The sequence below is a fragment of the Electrophorus electricus genome, chromosome 16, assembly GCF_041902795.1.
Source record: "Electrophorus electricus isolate QZ-2024a chromosome 16, ASM4190279v1, whole genome shotgun sequence".
NCBI classification, from domain to species: Eukaryota; Metazoa; Chordata; class Actinopteri; order Gymnotiformes; family Gymnotidae; genus Electrophorus; species Electrophorus electricus.
This window is the reverse complement of record NC_137512.1, coordinates 19,475,227-19,500,059: the sequence shown is the minus strand read 5'-3', so window position 1 is coordinate 19,500,059 and position 24,833 is coordinate 19,475,227. Positions and strand designations below refer to the sequence as shown.

General features: G+C 50.6%; 1 protein-coding gene across 2 annotated transcripts in view; it reads left to right on the top strand.

Moving 5' to 3' along the window:
* The first annotated feature begins 19,483 nt into the window (after nucleotides 1–19,483).
* slit3 (slit homolog 3 (Drosophila)) overlaps nucleotides 19,484–24,833 on the top strand; it is a 119,052-nt gene continuing 113,702 nt past the window's right edge. The window contains exon 1 of one of the 2 annotated variants that reach the window (XM_035532273.2): nucleotides 19,484–20,230. In XM_035532273.2, the coding sequence (XP_035388166.1) occupies nucleotides 20,040–20,230 (191 nt within the window). In that variant the 5' untranslated portion in view covers nucleotides 19,484–20,039. The remainder of the gene's footprint in view (nucleotides 20,231–24,833) is intronic. The other variant, XM_035532272.2, reaches the window with a different exon arrangement.

The window sequence follows — 24,833 nt, the reverse complement described above, 5'->3', positions numbered from 1 at the left end:
ATTCCTTATCAGTCTGAACTCCACCATGAGTCCTTTAAAACCAAACACCACTTCTTCTCTCCCTCAGGTCAGATGTTTTCCAGACAGCCCCCCACCCACCCCAAATTCTGCATCCAGACCTCGGAGAAGTCCACTCGGGTCAGGCCAGGTTTACACCCAGTGATCAAAACAGCAATTCCATACTAAACGCAAGGCCCAGAAAGACTGTGGGCATCAGCCCCAACCCCACCCCAACATCTGACCTTTTTTCCACCCCTCGTTACTTGTATTAAACAAATATTATCTCTTCTCTTCTTTGCCAGAAAAGAACAAACAAGCTGCAAGTTGTTGGATTCACTAATCACTTACGTTACCACAGTAACACGCGTCGTGGGATTGGTGTTTGATTAAGGCCTATGATACAGAGCCTAGGGACCTAATCACAGGACTGTCTGGCATGTCTGAGCAGGGAGGCTCCTCTGACGACAGCCGTCAACTGTGTATCTGACGTAAGATGAATAATACAGTTTACACACCAGAGTATAGCATAAGATATTATGAGCAATATATTATCAAGTAGAAGGAAATTCTGAGATAATACAATCAGCATGTGTTTAAATAACAAGACACGATTTTGTGTGGGACAGAAGGATAAAATGACCTTGTGAACCTACAAATATAAAGGAAAATCACTGGTGCAGTGTCATGGTGCAAGAGGCACCCCACACACCCATGACCACACACACACACACACACTTTCTCACACACATCGCACCTGCCCCCAATCACCTGATTATTAGTAATAATGTGAACTTCTACCTTGTTTTTCTCCTTGTATAAGGAGAAAACGTGAAGCCCATAGGTACAGTTATCCAGTGCTGTGCAGGTCTTGCCTGTTCTTCGATGAAAAATCACCCAGCTGCTACCCTGCCAGTCTTGGTGCCTCCAGTATTACAGCCAGCTCACTGCTGTGCTTTCGTTCGCTTCTTACTCTTATGATGGACAAGATTTTCGTGCACCAGCATCTTGCTCCCTCCCTGCCAATATCACGCACAGTTCAAATAAACCAGTATTTGAAACCTTTTAGCGTTAGTGTGTGTGACTGTCGTCGAATTTCAGTTCAATAGTTGATAATGGTACAATTACCAAGGGAAGTCTGTTCTTACACATCAAAGCTCAGCCAAAAACTTGTATCTAGACAAATGCGCTTTGTGATAATACAGATTTTCAGTCATGCGGTTTTTCCCCGTGGTTTATTGAAAGTAATGAACTGCTCTACATATACAGATGTGTACATATTTGACTTTGGTCGCAAATATTATGACAAGAAAGTATTTTCCTTTTGATTCTTTGAATTTATTAAAAATTCTCCCTGCTTAAAGATAAGCAGTTTGTTTAAGCCGCATGCTTGATAGCACGCCAAATCTTTGCTGCCTGATCCACCACTCCACCCCTCCACCGTTCCCCCGGAATACCACAGTTATTTTTCTCCTTCTGGAATCGGAGTCCTTCATCAAGGCTGGCCTTAGGCAGCCACCCCTGAGAAACCCACTGCGTGAGGAGGCCAAAACGGTTGATGTCTCCCAAACTCCTGAAACATGTAACAGTCATTCTCGGGGAAAGGTCTAAAAAGGTCACAGTGGCATAAAATTCCACAAAAAGGCCCCCCGAGTGACTGTACATAGGAGAATACGGCCATATTTGGGTGGACAGCTAAAGTATGCATTTTTTACTCATTTATATTTTCTTTATAACAAATAAAGATAGTACTGAGGAATCTAATGCCTGTACATTTGTGGTTGGATTTAAAGATTAAGTCCAGTCATGATGTTTGCAAATCTGCAAGAACATAGAGAATTCCTTTTTAAAGGAGCACACCGAAGGTGTCAAATGCTTTAACTGCTCTGACGAGATGTTCTGATGGGTGTGTAGCACACAATTCAGCCTGATTGATTTATTACAGAATTGTGGCAGCTAATAAAAAGAATTATAAATCAAGTCCATGTTTTATTTGGGACGGTTGGAATTACGCACAACCAGAATAGCTTCGTCAACTCGAGCTTCTCAATAAACCAAGGCCTCATTCCAGGACAGCGAGAGAGATTGATGAGCGCGCAGGCGAGAGGATGGGGGAGTGCGAGAGGCTTCTGAATACTTGGAATTACTGCTCTGCCGGGAAGGCCCTGAAGCCTGAGAAAGTGCACTGTGCGCCCGTGTGGGAGCCCACGGCCTCTAAAACAGCTGAGCGGGTCGCCTTTCTCTTTTACACCGTGGGGAAGATGTGGCAGGGGGGGAGGTGTGTGCTCCGGAAGAGGTGACATCCTGGTCTCGGCGCGTCCCTGCCGAGACGCTGGGCCTCGCCTGTTTCCACAGGCTTTTTTATCTGCTCTCCACTTCTGTCCATTGTGGTTTAAGGGAGTAATCTTAACCACAGCTGAGCTCCCCTAAGAAAACAAGCCCTGACACAGATAACAAGCGACTGGGCGAGACCCATTATCGGAATAATGGGATGCCTAACAAAGCCCAAGTCTTATTCTGGACAAGAACGGTGTTTGTGCCTGGCCAGAGAACAATTCAGATACTGCGTCCAAACCGAACACCAGAGACCTGGAGGCAGCCAAATCATCATTAAGGAGCTTATTAACACCACAAGGGGGCAGTGTAAGCAGGCACCGCAGAATAAATATACATGGACCTCCAAGCATAACAGGGTCTCGTTAGTGCTCATTTACCCGCAGTGTAGTCTAGGCACGTTACAGTCAATACGTTTCCTACTGTAATCAGTGTTACACCATATGACAGTTTCCATAAGCACAGCGCTCCGTCTTATTCTAGCATGAAATCTTTGCATGGATGACCGATTAGAAGCAAACAAACATGTCCACATATGGATCCCGTCAGAATCTTTATGCTCGCAGACGGCAAAACAAACATGGCAAAGCTGCGTGCCACGTCGTGGCCAGCCGGTGCGCTGGGACTCGTGGGTCTGGGTTTGGCCCAAGTCACGCGATCACTGCCGCAGGTTTCCAGGGCGCCTTGGCCCCGTTTAGCGCGTGCTCTTCATCGTTCACCTCTCCGACTGCACCCGCTGTATGCAAGTCCACCCGGAAGCCTGCGAGGACTTTGGGGAACCGACACGCTTGGCCCATGTTTCTTTGAAACAAGACAAGCTGGGGCGTGACTACACGGGACAAGTCACTCGCGGGCTAGGAGATCGCTCACCGAGACGAACAAACGCTGTTTACAAATTAACCTTTCGAGCCAAAGCGATTCGGGGGGGAGCAAAAAAGGACAGAGTCTTGTCAGCTACTCTTCAAGGGAATTTATAGCGATGTCCTCCACGGCGAGTCACGCTGTATCATTATGCGGTCGGCGGCGAGGCCAGTGCCAGCCCCGTGCTGTTTAAACAAAGCCTGATTTTCTCTGAGGAAGCAGCCCTCGGCCTGCCCACGCGGGCGGGCACGAGCAGAGGCCCCCATCCGGGGAGGCGCACTTTAAACAGTTGCTTCTCCGCGCACCGTTTTGACAAAATGCGCCGCCGTTTAACGTCTTAATGTGCTTATTGCTCCCATGATCATGTACGTTGACCCGGCCAACAGCAAAAAAAAAAAAAAAAAGAAGAAGAAGCAAAAAACAGATGCGACTGCTGTAACTTATACAACATTTTCTAACTCTCCCTAAACTAGTTGTATGTGGCATATCATGATATATACCTCTAAAGAAGAACGGTTTAGACCCCGAATTCCTTCAAACAATTAGTTGTTAAATGTGCTGTGTAAACAAAATGGAATTGAACGGTACTGTCAACACCGCAGGCGTCTCTTCTCCTCCTCCCTGATAAACTCCAGATGTGGGGCGCTCCAGTGAAGGTGCTGGAGCGAGAGTCGCCCTCCCTCCCTCCCTCCCTCCAGTGACCTGGTCAATGCGTCCTCGCCGATCGTTTATTAGAAGAGCTTCGGGCCAGACAAGTAAAGCAGACTAATCACCTGTAGGACTTCAACACTTTTAGAGGGACTAATAAAACATGCTTTGTCCGTAGCAAAACCACGGTGTACCATAAACATTCAGATAAGATATTGCTCCAATAAGGTATTGCTTCATTTAGGTAATGTTGATCTTAACATGGAGAATGAAGATTATAAAATCTTAAAGGAGGGAGGGTCTGGAAATCGATACACCACTGCAGCTGCGGTTCTTGCTGGTTTTTTTGGTGACTGATGGAGCCGCTAGCCCCTTCTGCCTGGCCACGAGCTTCCTGAAGACCCCATTCAGTCCCTGCCTGTCGCTCCATTTGTTCTGCCAGCCCCTGGGGTCAGCGCGTTTGCTGCTGGGAGATCCATCACTGCCTTCGGTCATCGTCCCCGCGGTCCTGACCGACAGCAGCTGGACCGACCCCTTACTGTAATGGGCTCGTACGTGGATCTCTCAGACAAAATGTGTGAGGGGCCAAACCAATCACTGGCCCCAGTGTTGGACCTGTGACGCTGCCTGCCAGTAGTTCTAAAAGGCAACATTTCTTCCCTGGTGATATAGGTAAATAATAATAAACTTGCATCTGAGTATAAATGACTTTCTTACTCTGTAAGTATTATTTTTTTAAATAATTAAAGGTAAGGGTATACAGTGGAATATGTCTATAATGTGTCCAGGCCCTTGAATTGTAAATGACTGTTCATTTTAAAAAGGACTAAGAATTATGCACGGACGTCAGAATTTAGTAAGATCATGCTCTGATTCACCAGCTTGCTGTGATGTATTATGGCGAGATACCTGTAGATGTTACTGTGTACTGCAGAACTAGCTATTTCACACTGATCTGCCAGGCTTGGCTTCTTTCCTCAGAAATCACTGACTATGGTTTGTAGGTTTTCATGAGACCCGCAAATGTTTGAACTCCTAAATTAGCTAAGGCGTACTTCACATGTGTTCGAAAAAAAATGTAAGCTTTGTTTATTTTGATAAGATGATTCAGATATGATGATTCAGTTCTGTGGGAGTCTGGGTGTTGCACAGAAATAGTTCTGTTGTCCAATCTAAATGAATATATAATATTTCCATCTATTACGTTCCTAGTGGGAACAGTGCTTCATTTTTCCAAACAAAACCGATTAATGCCTGCGAGCCAAGGAGTGTATGTTTAGGATTTTTGGGAAAAAACCACGCTGCCTAAGCCCTTTTCAAAAAAAAAAAAAAACACTCTGGAACTTCCATGCTATGATAAAACCCCACATTTTGATACCCAGCTTCAACTGAGGTACATTCAGAGGGCCTTAACCACCCCTTGCAGGGAATAGGGTCAGTTTTTCGCGTAATCAGGTTTTTGCATAATCCAAGGATCTTGCAGTAGAGGGGTCATGAAGACACATTGTGCTGGACTGGTCATCAAAGGCTTCTGGAGTGGTCATCTAGTATTCTGCTCCTAGTCCTTGTCATAGAGAGGCAGTGATCTCTTGTAGCTCTCTACTCTCAGTTGGTCTTTTTGTTTTGCTCTGGTTTCACCCCCATTTTGTCTCTACCTGTGTCTAGTTAAAGATGTCATTAGTATATGTGTATAAACTGTCCACGGTCTGCCTGTGTTAGTGAACCCTGGCTTGCGTACACATGCAGCTGTTAGTTTTGGTCCCTCGTTCTTCAGATTGTGTGTTTGTGGTTATGGGTTTTGTGCCTCGGACTTTCGGAAACGTCCGGAAAAAGCTTCCCCCACACCTAATTGCTTCTGAGTCCTGAGTGTTCAGCACAGCACTGGCTAGAGATTGGCTGTTACATTTCATAGGGTTTCGACAGCATGGCAGATTCATGCACTGAGCTCTCCCGGAGTCCTTCTATGGCAGTGCACGCCAGGCCTCTCCGAGCTCCGCAATGCTCCCTGTCAGCAAAGAGGCTCCGTTCACATCAAGAAGGGTCCTGTACTGTCCATCTTCTGATTGCAAACGGTTACTATGCAGTTAAGTGATTTAGAAGAATACAAAGCCACATGGGTAGTCTGGATATGTTCTGTCATTTCCAAAAGACAGGCTTATGGCTCTAGTTTGGCACAGTAGAGTAATCAATATTGCTAATCCTAAAAAATAAAGGCTTATAGATTATAAACAGATCATAGTGAGCCATTTAAGAGTTATGACATTTACAAGAGGTCGGTTTCTTATACTCGGAGTGGCAGGCTAAGACACCACCTGTGGAGTACCAACTGCAGAGTCTGTATAGAAAATCCAGCGCATTGATTTCAGATTCTAAATTGACTTAATGGGACCCAAAAGTGCTCCGGTGCAAATTACATTTCTCTGATTTTCTATTCCCCTTGTCTTACGCTGTTTAAGAGCGAGAGAAAGCCGCATGCGTTAACTTATCGTGCCACTCCTCTGCTAACTCAAACCAGGCTGCGCCTCTTGCCAAGAAGCACTTTAGGGGTGGTTACGGCCCTCTGAATGGCGCAGACGTGCGGGACCCCATGTAGACTACAGGAAGAGAGCCCTAAAACAGTTCTCAGGAGCACCTTAAACCCGTTTTTTATTGTCATTGTAAAGAGTGTGTGTTTTTCACCATCAAATGTGTTTTGGCAACCTATGTCCCTTTAACAGCAGTGCGCGGTTGAAACGTGCAGGGGGAGCAGGCGGGGGCTTGCTGATGAGCCGGCGAGCGGTAGCAGGGACGGACGGCCGTCGTGCAAGCGAACGCGACGCACAAAACCTCAGGGACGCACCTCTGTGGTGATTTCCGTGCGCAGAAGCACAGAAAGCACAGCTCAGTCTGAAGACAGTTCTCGTCGTTCCGTTTAGGAAGGACCGGAGTGACGGGCAGGCAAATGTTTACCAGGCGCAGAAACGTGGCTCTCCAGAGCTGTTAGAGCACTTTAATGTGGGCCCCCTGCCGGGGGGCTTCTGGGAAGGCTCAGCAGGTGTGGCCCTGATTATGATCTGACACCCCTGCCTGCGCTAACAAGAGGCATGCAGGGCGGTGCCGCAGTGTAAGGGTGCCTGCGAGGTCCGCATTTCGTGCTGCTCTGAGAAATATTCTCCCACCACACATCGTTTCCGCGCCACGCTTTTTTCGTCAAGGGGCAGCGTTGCATTCTGGAGCTGTCGCTGGCCCCCGGGGTCGTAAGTTTAGCTGCATTTCTTTCTAATCTGTTACATTAATCAGAGGTGAGAGAGGCTCGCCTGCAAACATTGCCATCGGCCCTCGTCGTTACTGTGAGCGTCACATGCACATCCCTTTCCGCATTCAGCAAGGAAAGCATTAGCTACTGTTTGATGTTGATCAAAAGGAGATCAAAGGCCTGTTTCTGTGCCGGCTCTGCGTTTACCATCTTCTACCAAGCCATCAGGCTCTCTCTGTTGTCTCACATCAGATAAGGTCAGGGTTCTACTCCCATTCTGCCGACATGCCGACACAGCGACGGCCTTTCATCGCCATTCTTAGCTTTCTGCGCCCTTAAATCTGGAGAAAGCTGGAGAAAGCCGGGAGCCTGAGGTGAGCTCAAGCACTAAGATCTGGTAGGTTGATTAGAACACATTTCAGAACCGCCCCCCTTCACCCCCAGCCCCACCCCCAACTCTTAGACTGTTAAATCAGCTACCAAACATCAACAGACAAGCTGGTTTTCTTCCCCTGCAGATTGCAGTAGCTACATTAGTCCTACAAATCTGGAGAAATGGCCCCTAAAAATAGCTGTAAAAGTCTGTAACTCAGACCAGATCAGGGCACTGTTGGGGGTTAAGGGAAGCTGAGAGTCATTCGGCCGCGATAACGGCCGTCGTGCGAGCGAGCGGAAATCGAGTTCGCCCCACCTTATCGGCAGCGAGGCCTCTCGCTTTGATCGGATTTTAGCCGCAGTGCTACTCCCCCAGGACGGTTCCAGAACTCCCCTTGCTTGCAGGCGCGGCACTGTAACCCACCCGCTCTAACAAGGTCTTGCCTGCCGCGGAGGCCTGCTAGGTGAGCTGGCATCCCCTGCATGCACATCTGAAAGCAATTGCAGGTCCGTGTGGGGGGGCTGCCGGATTCCGGCGAGACCCCCTCACCGGGAAAGTGAGGGAGGGAGATGTCGGGGGGGTTGGTGGGGTGGTTGGGGCTGGGGGCAGGGGGTGGGGGGTTGGACGGGGGGTGGGGGGGATAGTGGGAATGGCAATTAAATGATCCCTGGCCTTTTGATGGAATTCCCGGAGGAGTTTGTGAAAGCAGGATTAATCACAAGGCTGATCCTGGCGATCCTGCATCGCTCTCCCTCTGCCTTTCCTCTCTTTTCTTTCTTTCTTTTTTTTACAAGCTCGTGTCATTTCCTCATTAATATCCTGGGAAAGGAAATCCATGGCAGCACTAGAAAACTTAGACATTTTTAAAGCTCAAATGGCTTTTTAATGTCTCCACGTGATAAAGGTATAGGTTGGTCTCTTAAGAAGTTCAATCAACAAATCACCCAGAAATTATTGTTCACATAATCCTAATCAAAACCCGTAATGGACTGGACGTGCAGCAGCAACCGCAGGGAACTTCACTCTTTTGCTTGCTTCGGTGTCACTGTATCACAACCAGCAATTTAGTTTACATTATGCTCTGGCAATCGCATAATTACAGAGATTTATGTTTAAAGTGCCTACTTTTTGCTTTGTAAACTTAAGCTAAAAGCATTTTTTCTTCCACTAAGCCGAATGTTCTGCTAACTGTACGTTTGAACGTGTAATTTAACCGTACTGCTTTGTGTAACTTCAGCGAAGACGAATAAACCCAGTAAGAAGCAGTTTTCCCCTCGACAAATGTGCTACTATTTGTCTGTAACCCAAAGTACAATGTGAGTGTGTCTGGGCCAATTTTGTCAACGCAAGAGACACACAGGGCTGCAAACACATGTGTGAGTTCCAGCAATGGATTAATGGTGCCGTGATTCACCCAGATGCCCCGCCAGTTTATGATTTACGCCGGTGGGCCAGCCCTGGCATGAGACAAGAAAGAACCCTGTTCAGGAGAAATGCATGACATCACAGGCCTCACAGGCTCGTTTACAGACAGCGGCTCGCTCCAGAACCAAATGGTGACGCTCCGGAGGCCCAAAACAATGTGAGAGAAAAGAACGAGAAGAAAAGGAAGACTGATTTAAAAGAAAAAAAAACAAACAGTCGCACAAAGGGACGAGACACTTGACACCGGGCGGTGGGCGCTAGGCGGCCCGGTCCCCGCGGCCCGGCCACACCTGTAACTTGAGGCAGGCGGTGTGGAGCGGTAGCTCCGCGTTGGGAACCCCCACTGTCATTGTGCGGGACAATTTAATTGGATAAAAGGGGCTGGAGATTAAAGGGGACCTGAGTGGAGATCCTCCGAAGGCAAGGGCTGATTTATGAAGGCTGTGGGCAGAGGCGGCAGGGTGACAAATGCTTGCCCACGGACAAGTGGGAACGTCACGCCTCACTCTTCCGATCCAACTCCCCCGGCTTCCCTCAGCTAACCGTTAATCAACTCCACACCGGCGGCCACGTTACTGCAGGTGCGTGCCAGTCCCTCCCACCGTGTTCAGCGACAGTCTGAAGATGTTGGACTGAAGTCCTCCCATGTTCCTCTCCTGAATGAGAGCTGATGGTCTTTTCCCCACCATGTCTCCCAGAAGCTTCTCCGTGTCTGGACTGGACCTGCGAGCGTGTGACACGTCCAGCTAGCACGTGTCAGTCATCAGCAGCATTTGTACGTGCACGCGTGTGTGTGTGTGTGTGTGTGTGTGTGTGTGTGATCTTTGCATCAGCAGCCTAATGGACGCGGGGGGGCAGTCAGGCGCGAGGCGTTGGGCAGGCCCCGTTAGCTACATTCTTTCCCATCTGATAGAGGCTCTTATCGGCCTGAAGCGGAGGTGCTGAGTAGCAGAAGCGTGTTGGGCTGTACAGGAACATCAACACATTCCTGGGCGCATTCCTCACGGCCAGTGAAAACACTGCCGGCCTGATAACACCAGGGCAATCAAAACAGCGATAAATCGTGCCGGATATAACGCGCAGCTAACTACAATGCCAGCACTTCAAACAAATACTTTCCCTGTGCCGATGGAAATGCCCGTGATACCCTCGGCCAGGGGCGTCCCGGCTACGCTGGCTGTGCTCTCATGGGTCCTTTTATCAACCCCCTCCCCCCAGCTCCCAGTATCCGGCAATCCCCGGTCTCCCTGAACTCCGGCTCCTGTCCTCTCATTACACAGCCACGTCAGTGTCTCGATACATGTCCTTACCATGTCCTCCTTCCTGCACTGCGGCCTTGATCACTCGAAACTTTTCCTTTTGCAGCCTGGATGCAATGTTTGTTTGTTTTTTTATCGGTTTATCAGTTACTCGGTTCGTTTTCTTCGACTGGTTCAGTCCACCGCTACAGCCTCTGTGCCATGTGTTTTCCCTGCAGTGGCGCTGCTCGACGTGGCCCCGCTCTAGTCCAAGGCAGGAAGCCGCGGCTGCAGGACAAAGTGCTCCTGGCATCGAATTTCGCTGAATCTAAAACACTGGAAGGCCTTTAGGGCTCTTTTTCCTTGAGTCATGGGCGCAGCAGTTTAGCTGATTGAATTGCTCCGGTTTTTCTCCCTCCGCAGGCCGAGCCCACGACGCAAACACCCGCATCCGTGACATTATTGTCTCTCTAGAAGAAGTTTTACCAGTAACTACATCACCAGGGCAGTAGGCAGAGCCTCCGCGATGAGATCTGCCCTGCTGCTTGGGATACATGACCATTTTCCAGATGGGAAACAGTTATTTTGTTTTATTGAATCAAATAACCTCATAAAATGTGTGGCACAATTCATTGCTTTGTGTGTGTGTGTGTGTGTGTGTGTGTTAACACACTTCAATTCTGCAGCAAATTTGCTGGGACTTGTCAAGACTGCAGCCTTGCTGGTTTTTTTTCTGAGGGTAGCATTTATTTCCTTATTCCATTATGTCACATGACCGTTAAGCTAATTTGCTGCTAGGTCCTTCGGCCTGCAGAATGTTGGGTCGGCTCCTCCAGATCGACTTCACAGTAACGTGGCCCATATTAAATGGTTCATACTTGGATTTCACCTTTAATGTGCGGAATTCGCCTTTAATGTGCAGAAATCTCCTTTAACAACGTCTGTGCAGGTGTCGCGTTTCCTGTGTACCCTGCTCCACGCAGTGGCAGGCTGGTAACGCAGATCGGCGGGAGAGGGCCCGGCTTATCGCGGATCCGCCTCTCTCGCTTCAAAGCCCAGTAACGAGAAGCACCTGCCCTCTCACCCGGGCCGGAGGAAGTCCTTAGCGAGGGAGCGAGACTGAGATAATCGAGGGGAAAGAGCAGGGAAGTAGGAGCTTAGGTGGAGCTCAACGGCCACGCCTGGCCCAGGAGGTGCGCTGCAGGGCAGTGAAGGCCCAGAGAGGGCCCCATGCTCGCCGCTGGCCCCGAGGAGGCCTGGCAGAAGCCCGTCTTGAATTAGTGCCGCCTGACCGGGGCCTCAGACTGAGCCCCCTGATCCCTTGTTGAATCCAGAAGGGGCGTGCGCTATCCGCGGCTAATCTCCGCATGCTCACTCTCCCTGGCTCTCCCAACGCTCCCTCTGATCTACTGTTCTAATCAAAAACAACTCACCCTTTCTCTCAGCCAATTCCTCTCCCTCGGTCTGTGAGGATTAGGAGCGAAACATGAATCTTGCAGGGATACGAGTTGGATTTCATCATATTTCCCCTCATAATGCTCAGAATAATCTGCCATGTCGTCGGCGCGGGGCAGACGCGGGCAGTTGCACCAAACGCCCTGTCCCGTGAGAGTCGGGGACGAGACGCTGGAATCAGGCTGCTCTGTGCACATGTTCAGCACTGTTACACGTGAAAAGTGTTCTAGCTGCTCTCACCCTGCGTCCTTTCAGCTGCAGAGGAAGTGAGAACATGAGATTGAGAGAAAGAAAAATAGAGAGAGAGAGAGAGAGAGAGAGAGAGAGAGAGAGAGAGAGATTAGAAGCCAGCGTTAGCGTAAGCCATGGAATTGTTCCACTTTGATCTGCGTAAACGCTGCGGTTATCAGCTCCCATGACCAAGCAGTGTAATTTAAAAACGAATCTTTCCTCCTCTCTCTGCCTCTGTAGCCTGGAACTGATACGGTGTCACATTTAATGCACCGTTTTCAAAGAACCGAACGCAGTAACGGACAGACGAATTGTTTTGCATTTTCACTTAAAATAAATACCAAGATGATATCATGTGTTTACAGAGTTAGGAGGGAAAGGAGGAGGCACGGTGTGCCTCCTCCAACAGATGTGAGGGGGTTGTGTGGTCAGTCTTTCAACCGCAAGCACGCCGTTCCTCCGTCGGGTCCCGGGGAGCCAGTCGGGTTTCTCCTGCGTGCCCCGCGTGAGCCTGCTGTCCTTCCTGTCCTGCAGACAGCGCTCGTGGGGGATGGCCGAGTGCCGCCAGCAGCGACAGTAACCCTGAGCAGACGTGGTCAGGTGCGGCGTCATCGCAGAGGAGCGTCCGGCAGGGGACGCCGGCCAGGCGGCGCGGCAGCCACGAGTTACCGCAATTGTGACAGGCCGTAATTCAAGCGGGGTTTGCTGTGTGTGCAGGACCTTAAAGCAAAGCGGAATGAGTAGTTGAGCATAGACCACCCTGAGGTGTTACTGCAGATCCAGTATTTACATATCTGGAGGCATTTGTTTCCAAAGAAGGAAATGCAGACAGGAGGTGAGGGTGTGTGTGTGTGTGTCTGTGTGTGTGTGTGTGTGTGTGTGTGTGTGTGTGTGTGTATTCTGCTTCTTAAGCATAAACATCATCATTGATCTAAAACGCCTCTTTGTGCCCTGCCTCCGTCAGTCTTATCTGGGCCGCGGCCGATAAGACGGCTGGTCTGAGACAGAACAGGTCTCTTTGGCCCAGCTCTGGTGCCACCACCATGGCCGGCACTTCTCAGGTCTCCCCGATAAGCGCGGGGGGCTGACTGGTGATCGGGAGCGGGCCAGCCGTCCGGAACGTGCGCGATGTGTAAATACACAGAGCAGCAGGCCGGCACTCCATCACTGCCTGCTACGTACATAAACGCGCCCGGCTGGCTAAACACGTCTGAAACAGACCCACCCCGAAGAGTTCCCCCCCCCAGACAACGTCTCATGAAAATGTCCGGCTGCCACAGCGATTCTGCAGACACGGCTCTGGCGTTGACCCCGGTGTTCCGGACCGGGCCCATTGTGTTTGCTCTGAACACGAGCATGGAATGCATCATCCCAGTCTGCTCAGTATGTGACGGCTTGCCTGCTTATTACATGTCTATAACAAGGCAACTGGCTTACACCCGAGCCACTAAAAAATCTCTCCTACGTGACGCCTTAACACGACGCTTTGGGTGCCCAGATTAACTCCCTGTACGCACTCCTAGCCCAGTGTCACGCAGCTTTATGCTCTGCAAATGGGGTGTCCTGTCATTTCAGGTCCCTGAGACTGACAGCGCAGGACTAAGGCAGGAGCCTGCCTCCCCGGAAGGAGTCTGTCCCACAGAGGCCGGGCCGTCACGCCGGCCAGACCGTGAGCGAAGCTGGCGGGTTGAACATGCAGGGAGCCACTCTGCACTGACCCCTCGTTTGGCTTGGATGAAGGAGACATGAGGAAATGTGGTATTAGGCACCGGGTTTCCCTTCAGTCCTGCCCACTCTGTTCCACTGTCAGTCCTGTGCTCACAGGGGGAAGAGAGGGAGGGAGGGAGAAAGAAAGAAAGAAAGAAAGAAAGAAAGAAAGAAAGAAAGAAAGAAAGAAAGAAAAGCTAGAGGCATTCCGATGTTTCCCAGTCACTGTTGTCATGTGCAGGGTCCGGGCTCGGAGCTCCAGTTCCGTACACCACTTCTCCGTCCAACTCAAATAAAACCCCTGCAAGAGTGAAGAGGGACTTAAAGAGACTCGTTTACTCTCATAATAAATCCTCCGAGGTGGTTGCTGCGCATGTGCCGGGGGGTTGGCGATTGGTGGGTGAACCGTGGCAGCAGGCTTTCTCCCCTCTCCAAATGTATGCCAATGCACTCTAAACCCGACTCTAACGTGCCGTGACAGGTTGAGCCCGCCATAAAGAATCATTTCCTTCAATTAACTGGCAGGTCCAAAACACCTCCCGCGTCACCCACGGCCCCGCGCAAGTCAAAGGCCGAGGTAAAGGAGCGGAGAAGGAACGTACCATCGCAAAGGGCAACGAAGGGCAATTGGTGGGGGTTGGCCAAAGCACGGCGATGGGTTGCGCCAGTAGCAGAACGCGGCGGAACTCCCAGCGGTCGTATGGGATGCAGGTGGGACGTGTTCGGGATATCAGGCCTGCGAATCTCACAAGCTGTAATTAAAAGCATGCAGCCCGAGCCAGTCCTGTAGAATGCGCTTCATGGGCCGCATTTCCAGCGCCCACGGGGACCCTGGCACGTTAAACGGCTCGTGGAATCCTGTCAAATTCCTGCTTCCACGTTTTGTCCCGCAACACTAGCACTATTGTTGCAGCGGCAATGGGCGTTAGTTTCCAAAGGGAGTTGCGAAAGTGCCGAGGACCCCCGTGCCACGTCTCGACGCCGGTCAGCCCCAAGACCGTCGGTCCAGTGCAGGACAATCGTGGTTTTATGGACTAGTGTGCTTCCCTATTCGTTGGATTCCCCACGCGGCGTTCGCGAGGCCCTCTCGTCCCCCCGCCCTTTGTACAGTGGAGCCGCTGTAAACATAATAAGACCCTGTTTTATTGAGGGCCTCGCCGCCCATGTCAGAACGAGGAACAGGGTTCCCACTGCCAGTCAGGCCTGGAACATTGTTTTCCCGGGGCCAAGGCCACCCCAGTCGTGGGGGGGCATTTCCAGCTCATTCAAAGTAAACAACCCCATAGCTGCTAAACTCTTGTCAGTGAGTGAGCCCTCGGCATTCACCCTTCACCTTCCAGGGTCCGGCTCATAACGCACGGCCCTTCTAATTTTCTCATGTTGACAAAAGTCCACGCGAGAAAAGGAGGTCATTGTTCATCCCCGCTGAGCCCCTGTGTGATTGCACCCTCTCTGAGCCGCACGGCTCGCTCCGCCCACCCCTTTCCACTTCCCAAAGAGACCCCCTGTGCTGTTTCTGCCCCGCCACCATTCTCTGGCGGACAAAAATCACTTTGTCAGGTCGGGTTAATTAAAATGCCTTGCTGGAGATTGTGAACTTTGCTGTTTTCAATGTCTAAGCAGACAACCCTTCGCCCACCCCTACATACCCCCGCTCCCCAGAACTCCCTCAGAAAAAAACCCCCTCCAAGTTTCTTTGATTTAAATCTGTGAAACCCTCGAAGGGTCCACTTGTGTTACTGTTGGCTTGCTTTCGCTTGCTGCGAAACCAGAAGGGCCAGCGGGGGAGGCGGCGAGGCCGGCCAAGAGTCAGTGCCACAGACTTAACAAATATCTGACCATTATTAAACATTTCGGGTCGGCGAGAATTTTAGGGGCGAGAAAACCGAGGAGGCGGTTGCGGCTCCGTGCAGGAACAGGCGATGTCCGAGACCAGGCCGTACACTCGCTAGCTCCTGTTCCCAGCCAGATAGCTTCACTGAAGCGAGCGCGAGATCGCGGGCACTCGCGAGGGCCGTCCCGGCGGAGGCAGGCCCACAGGACACCCTGATGCAAACTAGCCCAGAGGAGTGAGCTGGAAGCAGCCAGCAGTGCAGATGGCCAGCATGCGCTCTTCCCAATCAGGGGCCTAATCTCTGGGGTTAGCCTTAATTACAGATTATTGCTGAACCGTGAACGCACTCGGGATGGTGTCGGGCCAGGGAGACGCGGGATCTGTTCAGCGCTCGTGCTTGGCCAGGAGGGAGGGAGGGAGCTGCATGAATCATGGCTCCCATCTTTTGCTTTGGTCCTTCCCATCCGAATCTCGGACACCTCGGCCACCTGGGCGACTGAAGCCCGCTCACGGAACCCCGGGGAGGGTTCACAGAGGAGGGACGACCCCCCCCCCCCCCCCCCAGCCCCACCCCTACCCACAGCATCACCCCTACCGATTAAATCCCGGCTCTTCGAACAATTGCGGTGCAGGAGCGTACAGCTGTCGTCCACACAGCCGTGTGTGTTTTGGTTCGTGATAACTCTCTAGTAAATTGAATCATCAATCATCCAGCCTGTATGGGAAGGGGGAAAAAAAAGCTCACGTTGTAACGTCGGGGCTAGCCCCACATGTGGAACTGTTTATAGGCTGATCCCAATGGAAGCGTGAGGAGTGGGAAGGGCACCAGATAAAGGCCCCGGACCATCATCCTAAAAACCGTTCCACCGGAGCCATGTGCCCCAGCTAATTGCATTCTACGTGCAACTGAAAAACGGAACGCATTCCAGCATTCCGGCATTCCGGCTGCCACCCTCGCTGCTGGTCGGGAAGCGGGGAGGAGCGGTGCGGCGCAGGTCTCGACGGACGCAGACCTCGCTATGGCCTCGCCTGCCGGGCGGAAGCAGGGAAGGAGAGAGTGAGCGACGCTGGAGGAATGCTCATGTCTGGAGGCCGGACATCAAACAGAGCATGCCCCAGCACCAGAGCCAGGTCAGAGGTCGAGCCCGTAAAAGGGGCTCCCTCAGCTTGACCATAACTGATGGTGTCCGGAGGGGATCTGGCCAATGGAATGCGGGCCAGCCGAATTACAAACAAATCATGCGACGAGAACTATGGCAACATCTGCAGTGGGTTTTTTTTTCCTTCTTTCCCTTAATGTGCTTGTTTGCCGTAACCGACAAGGAAGACAGTCTGCGGTGCATGCCCATGGAAAAAAAAACGGCTGCTTATTTTTAGACCGTTCCCGAGCCGCTTCTGGCTGGCTGAAACTCTCCCACTCTCCTCTCTGAAAGTGTGTGCCCAGGAGGCTGGGGGCTGGTCCCCCCCCCCCACACACACACACCCCCACCTCCAATCACAACTCTCCAGCTCCCTGCAGCGTCTAGCCCCGCCCACTCCACCGCCCTGCCCACCCCTCTTTACTAGCAGGGACGGTGTGCTGGTAATTGATGCTTCACTGTGGCCACGTTGGCCTAAGTCTCGCCGCCCTGTAGACGCGAGTGTCACCAGCAGCCGAGCCTCTTGCGCCGGGACTCTGGCTCTCCCCCTCCCACGGCGTCCTCACGGAAGGAAGCCTTCACGGCTGTTCTCTCTCAGCCTCTCCGTTCGATCCCACACAACGGGCGCACGGCGACACTTCCACATTCACATCTCGTTCGGCTAACGCTTGCCTGAACTCCAGGGCAACGAGCTCGGATCCGTAATGCGCGCTGCCAGCTGTCGCTACAGTTACAGGACGGAAATCAGTAGAAATATACAGACCGTGAAACAAATGTCACTGTGGCATTTTACGTTTTTTCCCAGTCCTTCCCGAGCACAGGGGGGAGAAATCATTTTCTGCCTCGGAAAATGAGAAATCTGTTTCTGTTCTCACTTACCGAGCCGCATAACACAACGACAGTCGTGGACACACGCAAACTGACAGGCGGTAGGGATATATAGGCTGAGAGAAAATCTATACGAGTCGAGTTCTCCCACTCGCTCTCGTGGCAAAGAGATAGTCTGAGAGACTGACGTAATCGCTGGATTTCCCCTTATGTTTAAGCGCTCCATTAAAAGGGCCTCGCCGGTCTAATGGTATGCTAATGTCTCTTTTTGCTCAGACAGGTCCTTGGCCGTGCTGCCCTGTGCACTGGCCCAGGCTCCGGCCCACCCCGGCCGTGCCAAACGTGCCGCGTGCCTTCCGCAGACCGCGGGATGCCGACTGCAGCGACTCTGGATTAACGCTGACCCGCTGCACTGACAAGGCTCCACTCCGTCACGCTTTTCCGATCAATTACACTAACGGGACATGTTATAGCCTGGAAGGAACAAATAAATACATGCAGCACAATGTCTGGTTTTACTATTTATGGTTATTGTGCTTATGATTCCTAATTCACCGAGGACACTTTGGGTTGCTGTGACCGTTTCCAGCTTATGTTTTTAACATAAAGGCATGTCTCCGTCGAGCGCAGGAGCGCTCAGACCACAGTGCCTCCCCGCCGTGTCTAAGAGCGCAGCACAGCCGGGGTCGGACCTCTGTTGTCCGGGGGGGGGGGGGGGGGGGGGGGGTGTTTGGGGAACTCGGAGATGTCAGGTGGGGTGTTTCTGGCCGACAGAGCACGCTCATTCGACACGCTAGGGTACAGGTGGAGGCGCCCGGGGCATCCCACACCCCCCGATGCAGACGGGCGAGAAGAAAGCGCAGGTTCAGGCAACCGCCACTGGCCTTACTGACGCCCTTCGGGGATTTATGGGGCCGCGGCCATGTGTGTGGGTTAGCGGAGGCGTGAAGCACATGGAGGAGCTTAACCTGGCAGCCATGATGGCATCAGACAGCAGCTCACTGCAGCGACTACAGCTGGAGCCCTGAACTCTTCAAAGCACGACTGAGCAGATGGAGTTATATCTTCTAGAGAGACAGGGGCAGAGAGACAGAGAGAGAGAGAACATGAACGGAAGGGGTGGAGGAAGTCCGTAAGGTCAAAACGTGTATTTCTATTTGTTTTTGGCAGTAAAAAAAACATAAGTGAATGAGTGTGGCAGACAGCAGCTGATTCAGTCTGCTAAATCTGTTAAACGAATTTCCTCCGAGGGCCGTACAGCTACGCTGGGGAAAGACACAGACCTCCAACGACCGGTAGCTAATGAAGACATCCTCAACCACTCCTTGTCCTCTGCAGTCCATCTCCGAAGGCTGCGGGACCCCGGAAATGAAATCAAGGTGTTTTCCCATTATACGTTCCGTTGGATTAAATTCTGCGTAAACAAACCAATTAATACGTTACTTAATTAATGAATGCCTTATTTTAGTACTTTCGAGCACATACTACGTGTGGGCCTATACACTGTACTGAGAGATATCACTTCGAAGCCATTACACAGAGAAGTAATCTGTTATAATATCATCCCTGCCAGTAGTCTCAAAATCACACGTTTACTTTCTAACCACAGGAGGGCACTGCAACTGCTAAGTGGAGCTTGCAGTGGAACACCCGGCCATGGGGGTCGTGGATAGAGTCCAATTAATCATTGTAAAAGAGCACCTTCGCTCTGGACAGCTTTTATACCGGAAAAAAACATCACTTTATTTTTTACAGGCAGTGTAGTCTTAATTATTTGAAGAATGGAAACATTGCTCGAATGGAAAATTTCATGAACTTACGCTAATGCGCAGGTATGTCACCGAACCCTTTCTTTACCAAAATGAGTTTATCACAGCGAATGAAAGCGAGTGCTGACAAAGGAGTCGTTGTGATTAAAAAAAAAATAAAAATAGTGCTACGACTCACGATCCATCTCTGCTCACCTGTCCTGTGCGAAGCATAGCGGAGGCGCTTTCCAACACAAGCTTAATTACTTCTTATTTGAGTTTGCAAGTCGTAAAAAAAAGTGCACATGCACCACGAATGGAAGTTTGTATCAAACAGAAGGTTAACTAAAAACCATCCAAAACGTCCGACTACAGGCTCCGAGACCCAAATATCCCCGAATGACATCACACCCGCGAGCCAGTAGAAATCTGGACCCGAGAATTTGGGGGCTGGAAATTGCGATGAGAATTCTTCGGACTGAAATCCAACAGAAGTTTTGACTTGGGTTCTTGTGTTCTTCTGGACTCCTTTACACGAGGATTGCTGGTCGCGATGCTGAATGGGATAACTTTGTGAAGAACAAGAAGGAGATATATTAGGACATTTTTGGTAACAATTTTAGGCTATTCCAGAAATACCAGGAATACAACACTACAGGAATCAGTAAGGGATGTGCTTGTCGAACTTCAGATGCGCGTCTCCCCCCCCCCCCCCCCAATGGTACAGATGCAGTTAAATGGAAGTACGACTTTTAATGAACGTAGCTGTAAATCGATGCGTCTGCGGGTTTTTTTTTAAAGTTTTTTACGTATTTTATACATCGTCCCATAAGTCGCTTTTTCCTAGCCTTACAGAATAACTGGCTGCGTGTGGCACTTTACTGACTTTAGGACGAGCGGCGGATATTTTCTTTCCTACTCCTTTTTCCTTTCGCCCTTTTCCCAAGTTTTCAAGGCTGCCGTCAGTCTCTGCTGCGGATACCATGGCACCGATTGCGCAGGAGAAGCGCTCGGTGAGCCCCTGGGGGATATCGGCTTTGCTGTGCGGATTGCTGTGCTTCGTCGCCGTGAATGGATGTCCTCACAAGTGCAGTTGCTCCGGGTCTCATGTGGATTGCCAGGGTCAAGGTTTCCGGACGGTGCCGAGGGGAATCCCGAGGAACGCCGAGCGATTGTAAGTCGAAAAAAGTGGCGTATTGAGATGTGCGCACCTAGAAATTAGAGAAGCCCCCTCTCCATGGCATGGGGGGTCCCTGGCTGCAGAGCTGTTATCACGCGTTATTAAGCTCTCTACACCTGACAAATGCACTCAATTTGCGGCTGATACTGACTACGATTCATATCATTGATTATAAGCATAATGCCGAGTGATATTCATAACGTTCGACGAATCCTTAGCTTTTAAAATATAGCATATGAACCAGACACCTATAGAAGGTGTTTTGTAATGTGTAATGTTTAAACTTTAGCTCTTCAGGTGTAGTGCAGCAGGAGTCAATGCGAAAAACTAGTCTAGTTTTGCTTCAGACGTTGCTGGGGAAAAATACATCTAAGTTTACAATACAAACAATTAGCGAAGTTCTCTTCCACATCAGTATTATTGATGTTCTGACTCCGACATTACGAGTGTTTGACATTAAGAATTGTGCGTGTTTGGATCCAAAAGCCTTTGGCAATAAAAATCGGTTGATTATCTTTTACGAACGGTTGCGAAAATCTGTTTCTCAGGGCGTCCATTGATCTTAATTTCCACCCTTGGTTTCGGATATAGTGTATGAACTGTGAGACCCTACAACCAACTCCAGCGATTCGGTTAACTGGCCCAAAACATACGTGTACCGATGAGTGCGATAAATGGTCGTGGAGCGAGAGAGAGAGAGAGAGAGAGAGAGAGAGAGAGAGAGAGAGAGAGAGAGAGAGAGAGAGAGAGAGAGAGAGAGAGAGAGAGTGTGTGTGTACCTTGGCTGGTGGTACCCTGTACGCGGAGGAGATGGAAGTCCTCGAACCCTTACCGCAGGAATTATTGAGAAATGTTTGTTGATGATTTTAACAAAAATGTTTTCTCAGCTTAAGTGCCGCCTAGACATGAGCATGTTATCGCTAACCGTTGAAGTTTCTGCGGTATCATAGGGTATCACAGGGGGGAAAAAAACAGGTATTGGTAGGCGTTGGCTAGACCCTAGTAACCTTTTAAACCCAGACGTATGTTCTAAAAAAATATACATGTGGGAAGAATAAATGTATACAATCATCTGAAGAGTGTGTTTATTGGTTTACTTAGTCTAAGTTTCCTTAGTTTGCCCTTTAGGAAAGAGTTGTAGCTGGGAAATGGGTCTTCTGATTATTTCATCACTGGCTGTAAAGGAGGATTAGTGATATTAATTGTCCTGCAAGATTGAGAAGTTTATCACATGATATATAAGAGCCAAGCCATAGACTGGCAGATTTAAATACATTCTGTATGTTTTGGGGACTTTCAAAGTCAGATGGTATCGTTCCCATCTCCGTGAGGAGTGTTTAGCGGGCCCTCACTGCACCCATAATGCCCTGAAATATTGATTGAAGTGTAATGAGTGCATTTCTGGCCCACGCACAGCTTCTAGCCCCTGAGTCCAGACCTTCTTCATATCCCTCTTAATAAATGGGGATTAGCTGTAAATATTTTCTTTCAGTTCATATGATTTTTCATTCATTAGTGTGGTGTTCTCTCTCATATATACACACTCTTTTTCACTTTCCTTCATTTCTCTCTCTCTCTCTCTCGCTTTCACACACACACACACACACACACACACACACACACACACGCACGCACACACGCATTCGTGCACACACTTTCTCTCTCACTGTCACACACACTCACGCTCCTCTTTAGTCTCTCTCGAGCGGAGCCCTTCGTTTTCTCACTCACACACGCACGCACTGTGGCTCTCGGCTGTCTCTGCGGTGCTGCGGAACGTTTAGCAGTGCCTGGTCCCCCGCGGAGATTTCACAGCGGCCAGCCGCTCCTGTGCTTCACACTTTTCGGAACAATGTGGCACATTGTGGTGTGGTGCAGCACACGCTCCGTCTCCTAGCTCCCGCAACACTCCCCGCTGAAATGAGAGTGAGACATCAGGAGAGAGACCAGGAGAAAGAGAAACGGAGCGAGCGAGACGCTGGCAGGGAGAAAGAGCTACAGAGAAAGAAAACGAAATCTCCCTGTCTGCCTCACAGTATTCCAGCAAGAAGGGAAGAGCGAGAATAGCATCCTTTCTCACCACGACAGTGCGCAGGTTCCCAAGAGCGCTCACTGAGTGAGGTTGGTGTCCGTATACCCTTAAATGGGCACCTGTGAGCGGTAGGCTTGCCGTACCTGTTCTCGGCTTGCTTCGGATTATGAGCCCGTGGAATGTAGGAGGCGGTGAGCATGGTGGCGTGTGAGTTTGTCGCGTTGGGGTTTGTGCTGTCGGTCAGTCGGCAGCAGATTCCCCGCCGAACCCTGTGCCCAGTCATACAGCAGCGGACAGAGCTGCCAGACAACTGCTGGCTTACTCATGGGCACAGAATTCTGGGAAAAATGTGCCACCCAGCCTCATCAAGGGACAGAAAAGTTTTACATGGAAAACATTTGAGGTGCTTGGTTTTCGCCAGGGCTTCAAAGTCCACAGCTGGCAAAGAAGGGCGCACACTCTGAGCGTGGCTTTCGGAGCGGCCAGCCTGTGTCATTTGACGGGCGACATACGAAGCAGCGAACAAAATGTCCTGCTTCAGCAGGAAGCTGGGTTTGTTAGCATGCTTTCCTCAAGGATTTTTCAGGTTAAAAAAAGCTTGTTGCCTGAGCAACACATGAAGGCCCTAGATTGTGTCCTCAGATCATCCCGTGTGCTATTCGGTTCGAGCCGAGCCGAGACGAGCCGGGTCGAGCCGGGGTAGTGTTCATCTCAGTTGCATGAATACAGATCAATCTTTGTATGATTCATGCTTTTGCCATTGTGCTGTAAGCAGAATCAGGGCCCCAAACACCATGTTGCAGCTAGCAACCCTATAAACACACGGACCGAGCCAGAATTCCTTGCTAATCAATTTAGGTGCTGCTACGTCTGCAACGTTGGCATGCGGCAAACAAACTATCGCTCCAGACCTGGGAGCCGGCTCCTTCCAGCTCCCACCAAACAACCAGGAGCCACACACCCCTGGACAAGCGGGACTGTTGACTCCGCTCGAGCCACCCGGGGTCACCGCTGCTCTCTGGACACGGGCGCTCCCTCTCAGGCTCCCTTTGCTCCCACTGGGTTGCTGCTTGGCACATTGTCTTGTGCCCGCTGGCCTTGGGCTCTCCGGGCGCCACCGCATCGCCAACGGCCCGGCCCACCCGCCCACTGAATTGACTTTAGCTGACAGGTGTCGAAAATGGCCACCCCATGACGCGCTGCGCTCCCGCCGTGAGTTATGAATCAGCGCGCCGAGCGAGAACAAACAACCGGGCCGCCCGCATCCCCGCGCGCTGGAGACTCGAAAATAAACGACCTCGAGGGCAGACAGGCACCGAGGAAATATGAAATCTTTAGTTTTCGCCTACTTTGCTGAGTGCAAAGCGAACATCCCCCACGCTGGAATGCGTCCAGGCAGCGCAGTAATGAAACTATTTACCTAACAAAGGCATCTCCAAGACGTGTACCAGCAGCCCTGGCCAGAACCTGCATAGAGCAGTACCTCCACTCCCTCTCGCTCCATCTGCCAGGGCCCCCATCACGCGACTGTGTTTGTCTTTGGTGTCAGCTGTGTTCTCATAGATGGGGGCTCTGCACCCTGGTCTTCCTCAGAAAGGCTGTGAGCAGTCAGCAGTAACCCAGGAGTCAGGAGTCAGGAGTTGGGGAATACCGGGCGTTATCTGCAGATCTGGCTCGGGTTTCAGTTTCTAAAAGCTCATTGTTACAGTGTTCTGTTGTATTGGATCAAGCACAGATCATTTGATTCAGCACTCTGATGTTCCAGTGTTTCCCACTGTCCTCTTAATTTGCGTCTCTGTGAAAGGACGGCTTAAGACTGCTGTTTTCACGGTGATATTGGACCTTGGAGCGCAAGTAAATTTGAAAGACTAGACAGATGTTTGTGTGTTTGGGTGCATGTGTGTGTGTGTGTGTGTGTTGGCACTGCCAGCATAGGTGTGTGTATCTGGGTAGGGCAGTGTGAATGGAAAGACCAGCTATAGCATGCTAGGTGGTCCTGCTAGGGTCCATGTCCTGCAGCGTGCTGGACTGTCCTGCTGGGGTCCATGTCCTGCAGCGTGCTGGACTGTCTTGCTGGGGTCCATGTCCTGCAGTGTGCTGGACTGTCCTGCTGGGGTCCATGTCCTGCAGCATTCTGCGCAGTAGGCTATGTTCCACTGTGGAACAAACCAAGAGCCTGATATGGGTCTACAAATCCAACAGCGCACGCCCACCCTGTCCCACGTCTCCTGTCTCTGCTCTGAGATCTGTTTTAATGATCACTGTCAGTGCTATGCCTCATAGAATTAGCCCAATCAAGGAGATGCAATTAATTCAAACAGTCATTCGCCAAGGAGGTAATAGGCAGAAATGATGTCATCCGCCCATTGATAATTACAGTGGTAAACTCTTAATATAAATGTGATGGCAGACATGTCAGATCTGTTATGCTCACACTTGTAATTAGTCAGTAGGGATGGGCGGGCCACTTTGCTTTTATTGGTAATTTCAGTAACTGTTCATTTTAGGCTGTCTCACGTCCACGAGACATGTTATGAATGCTAATGTGCGACTACTGTCGCGATA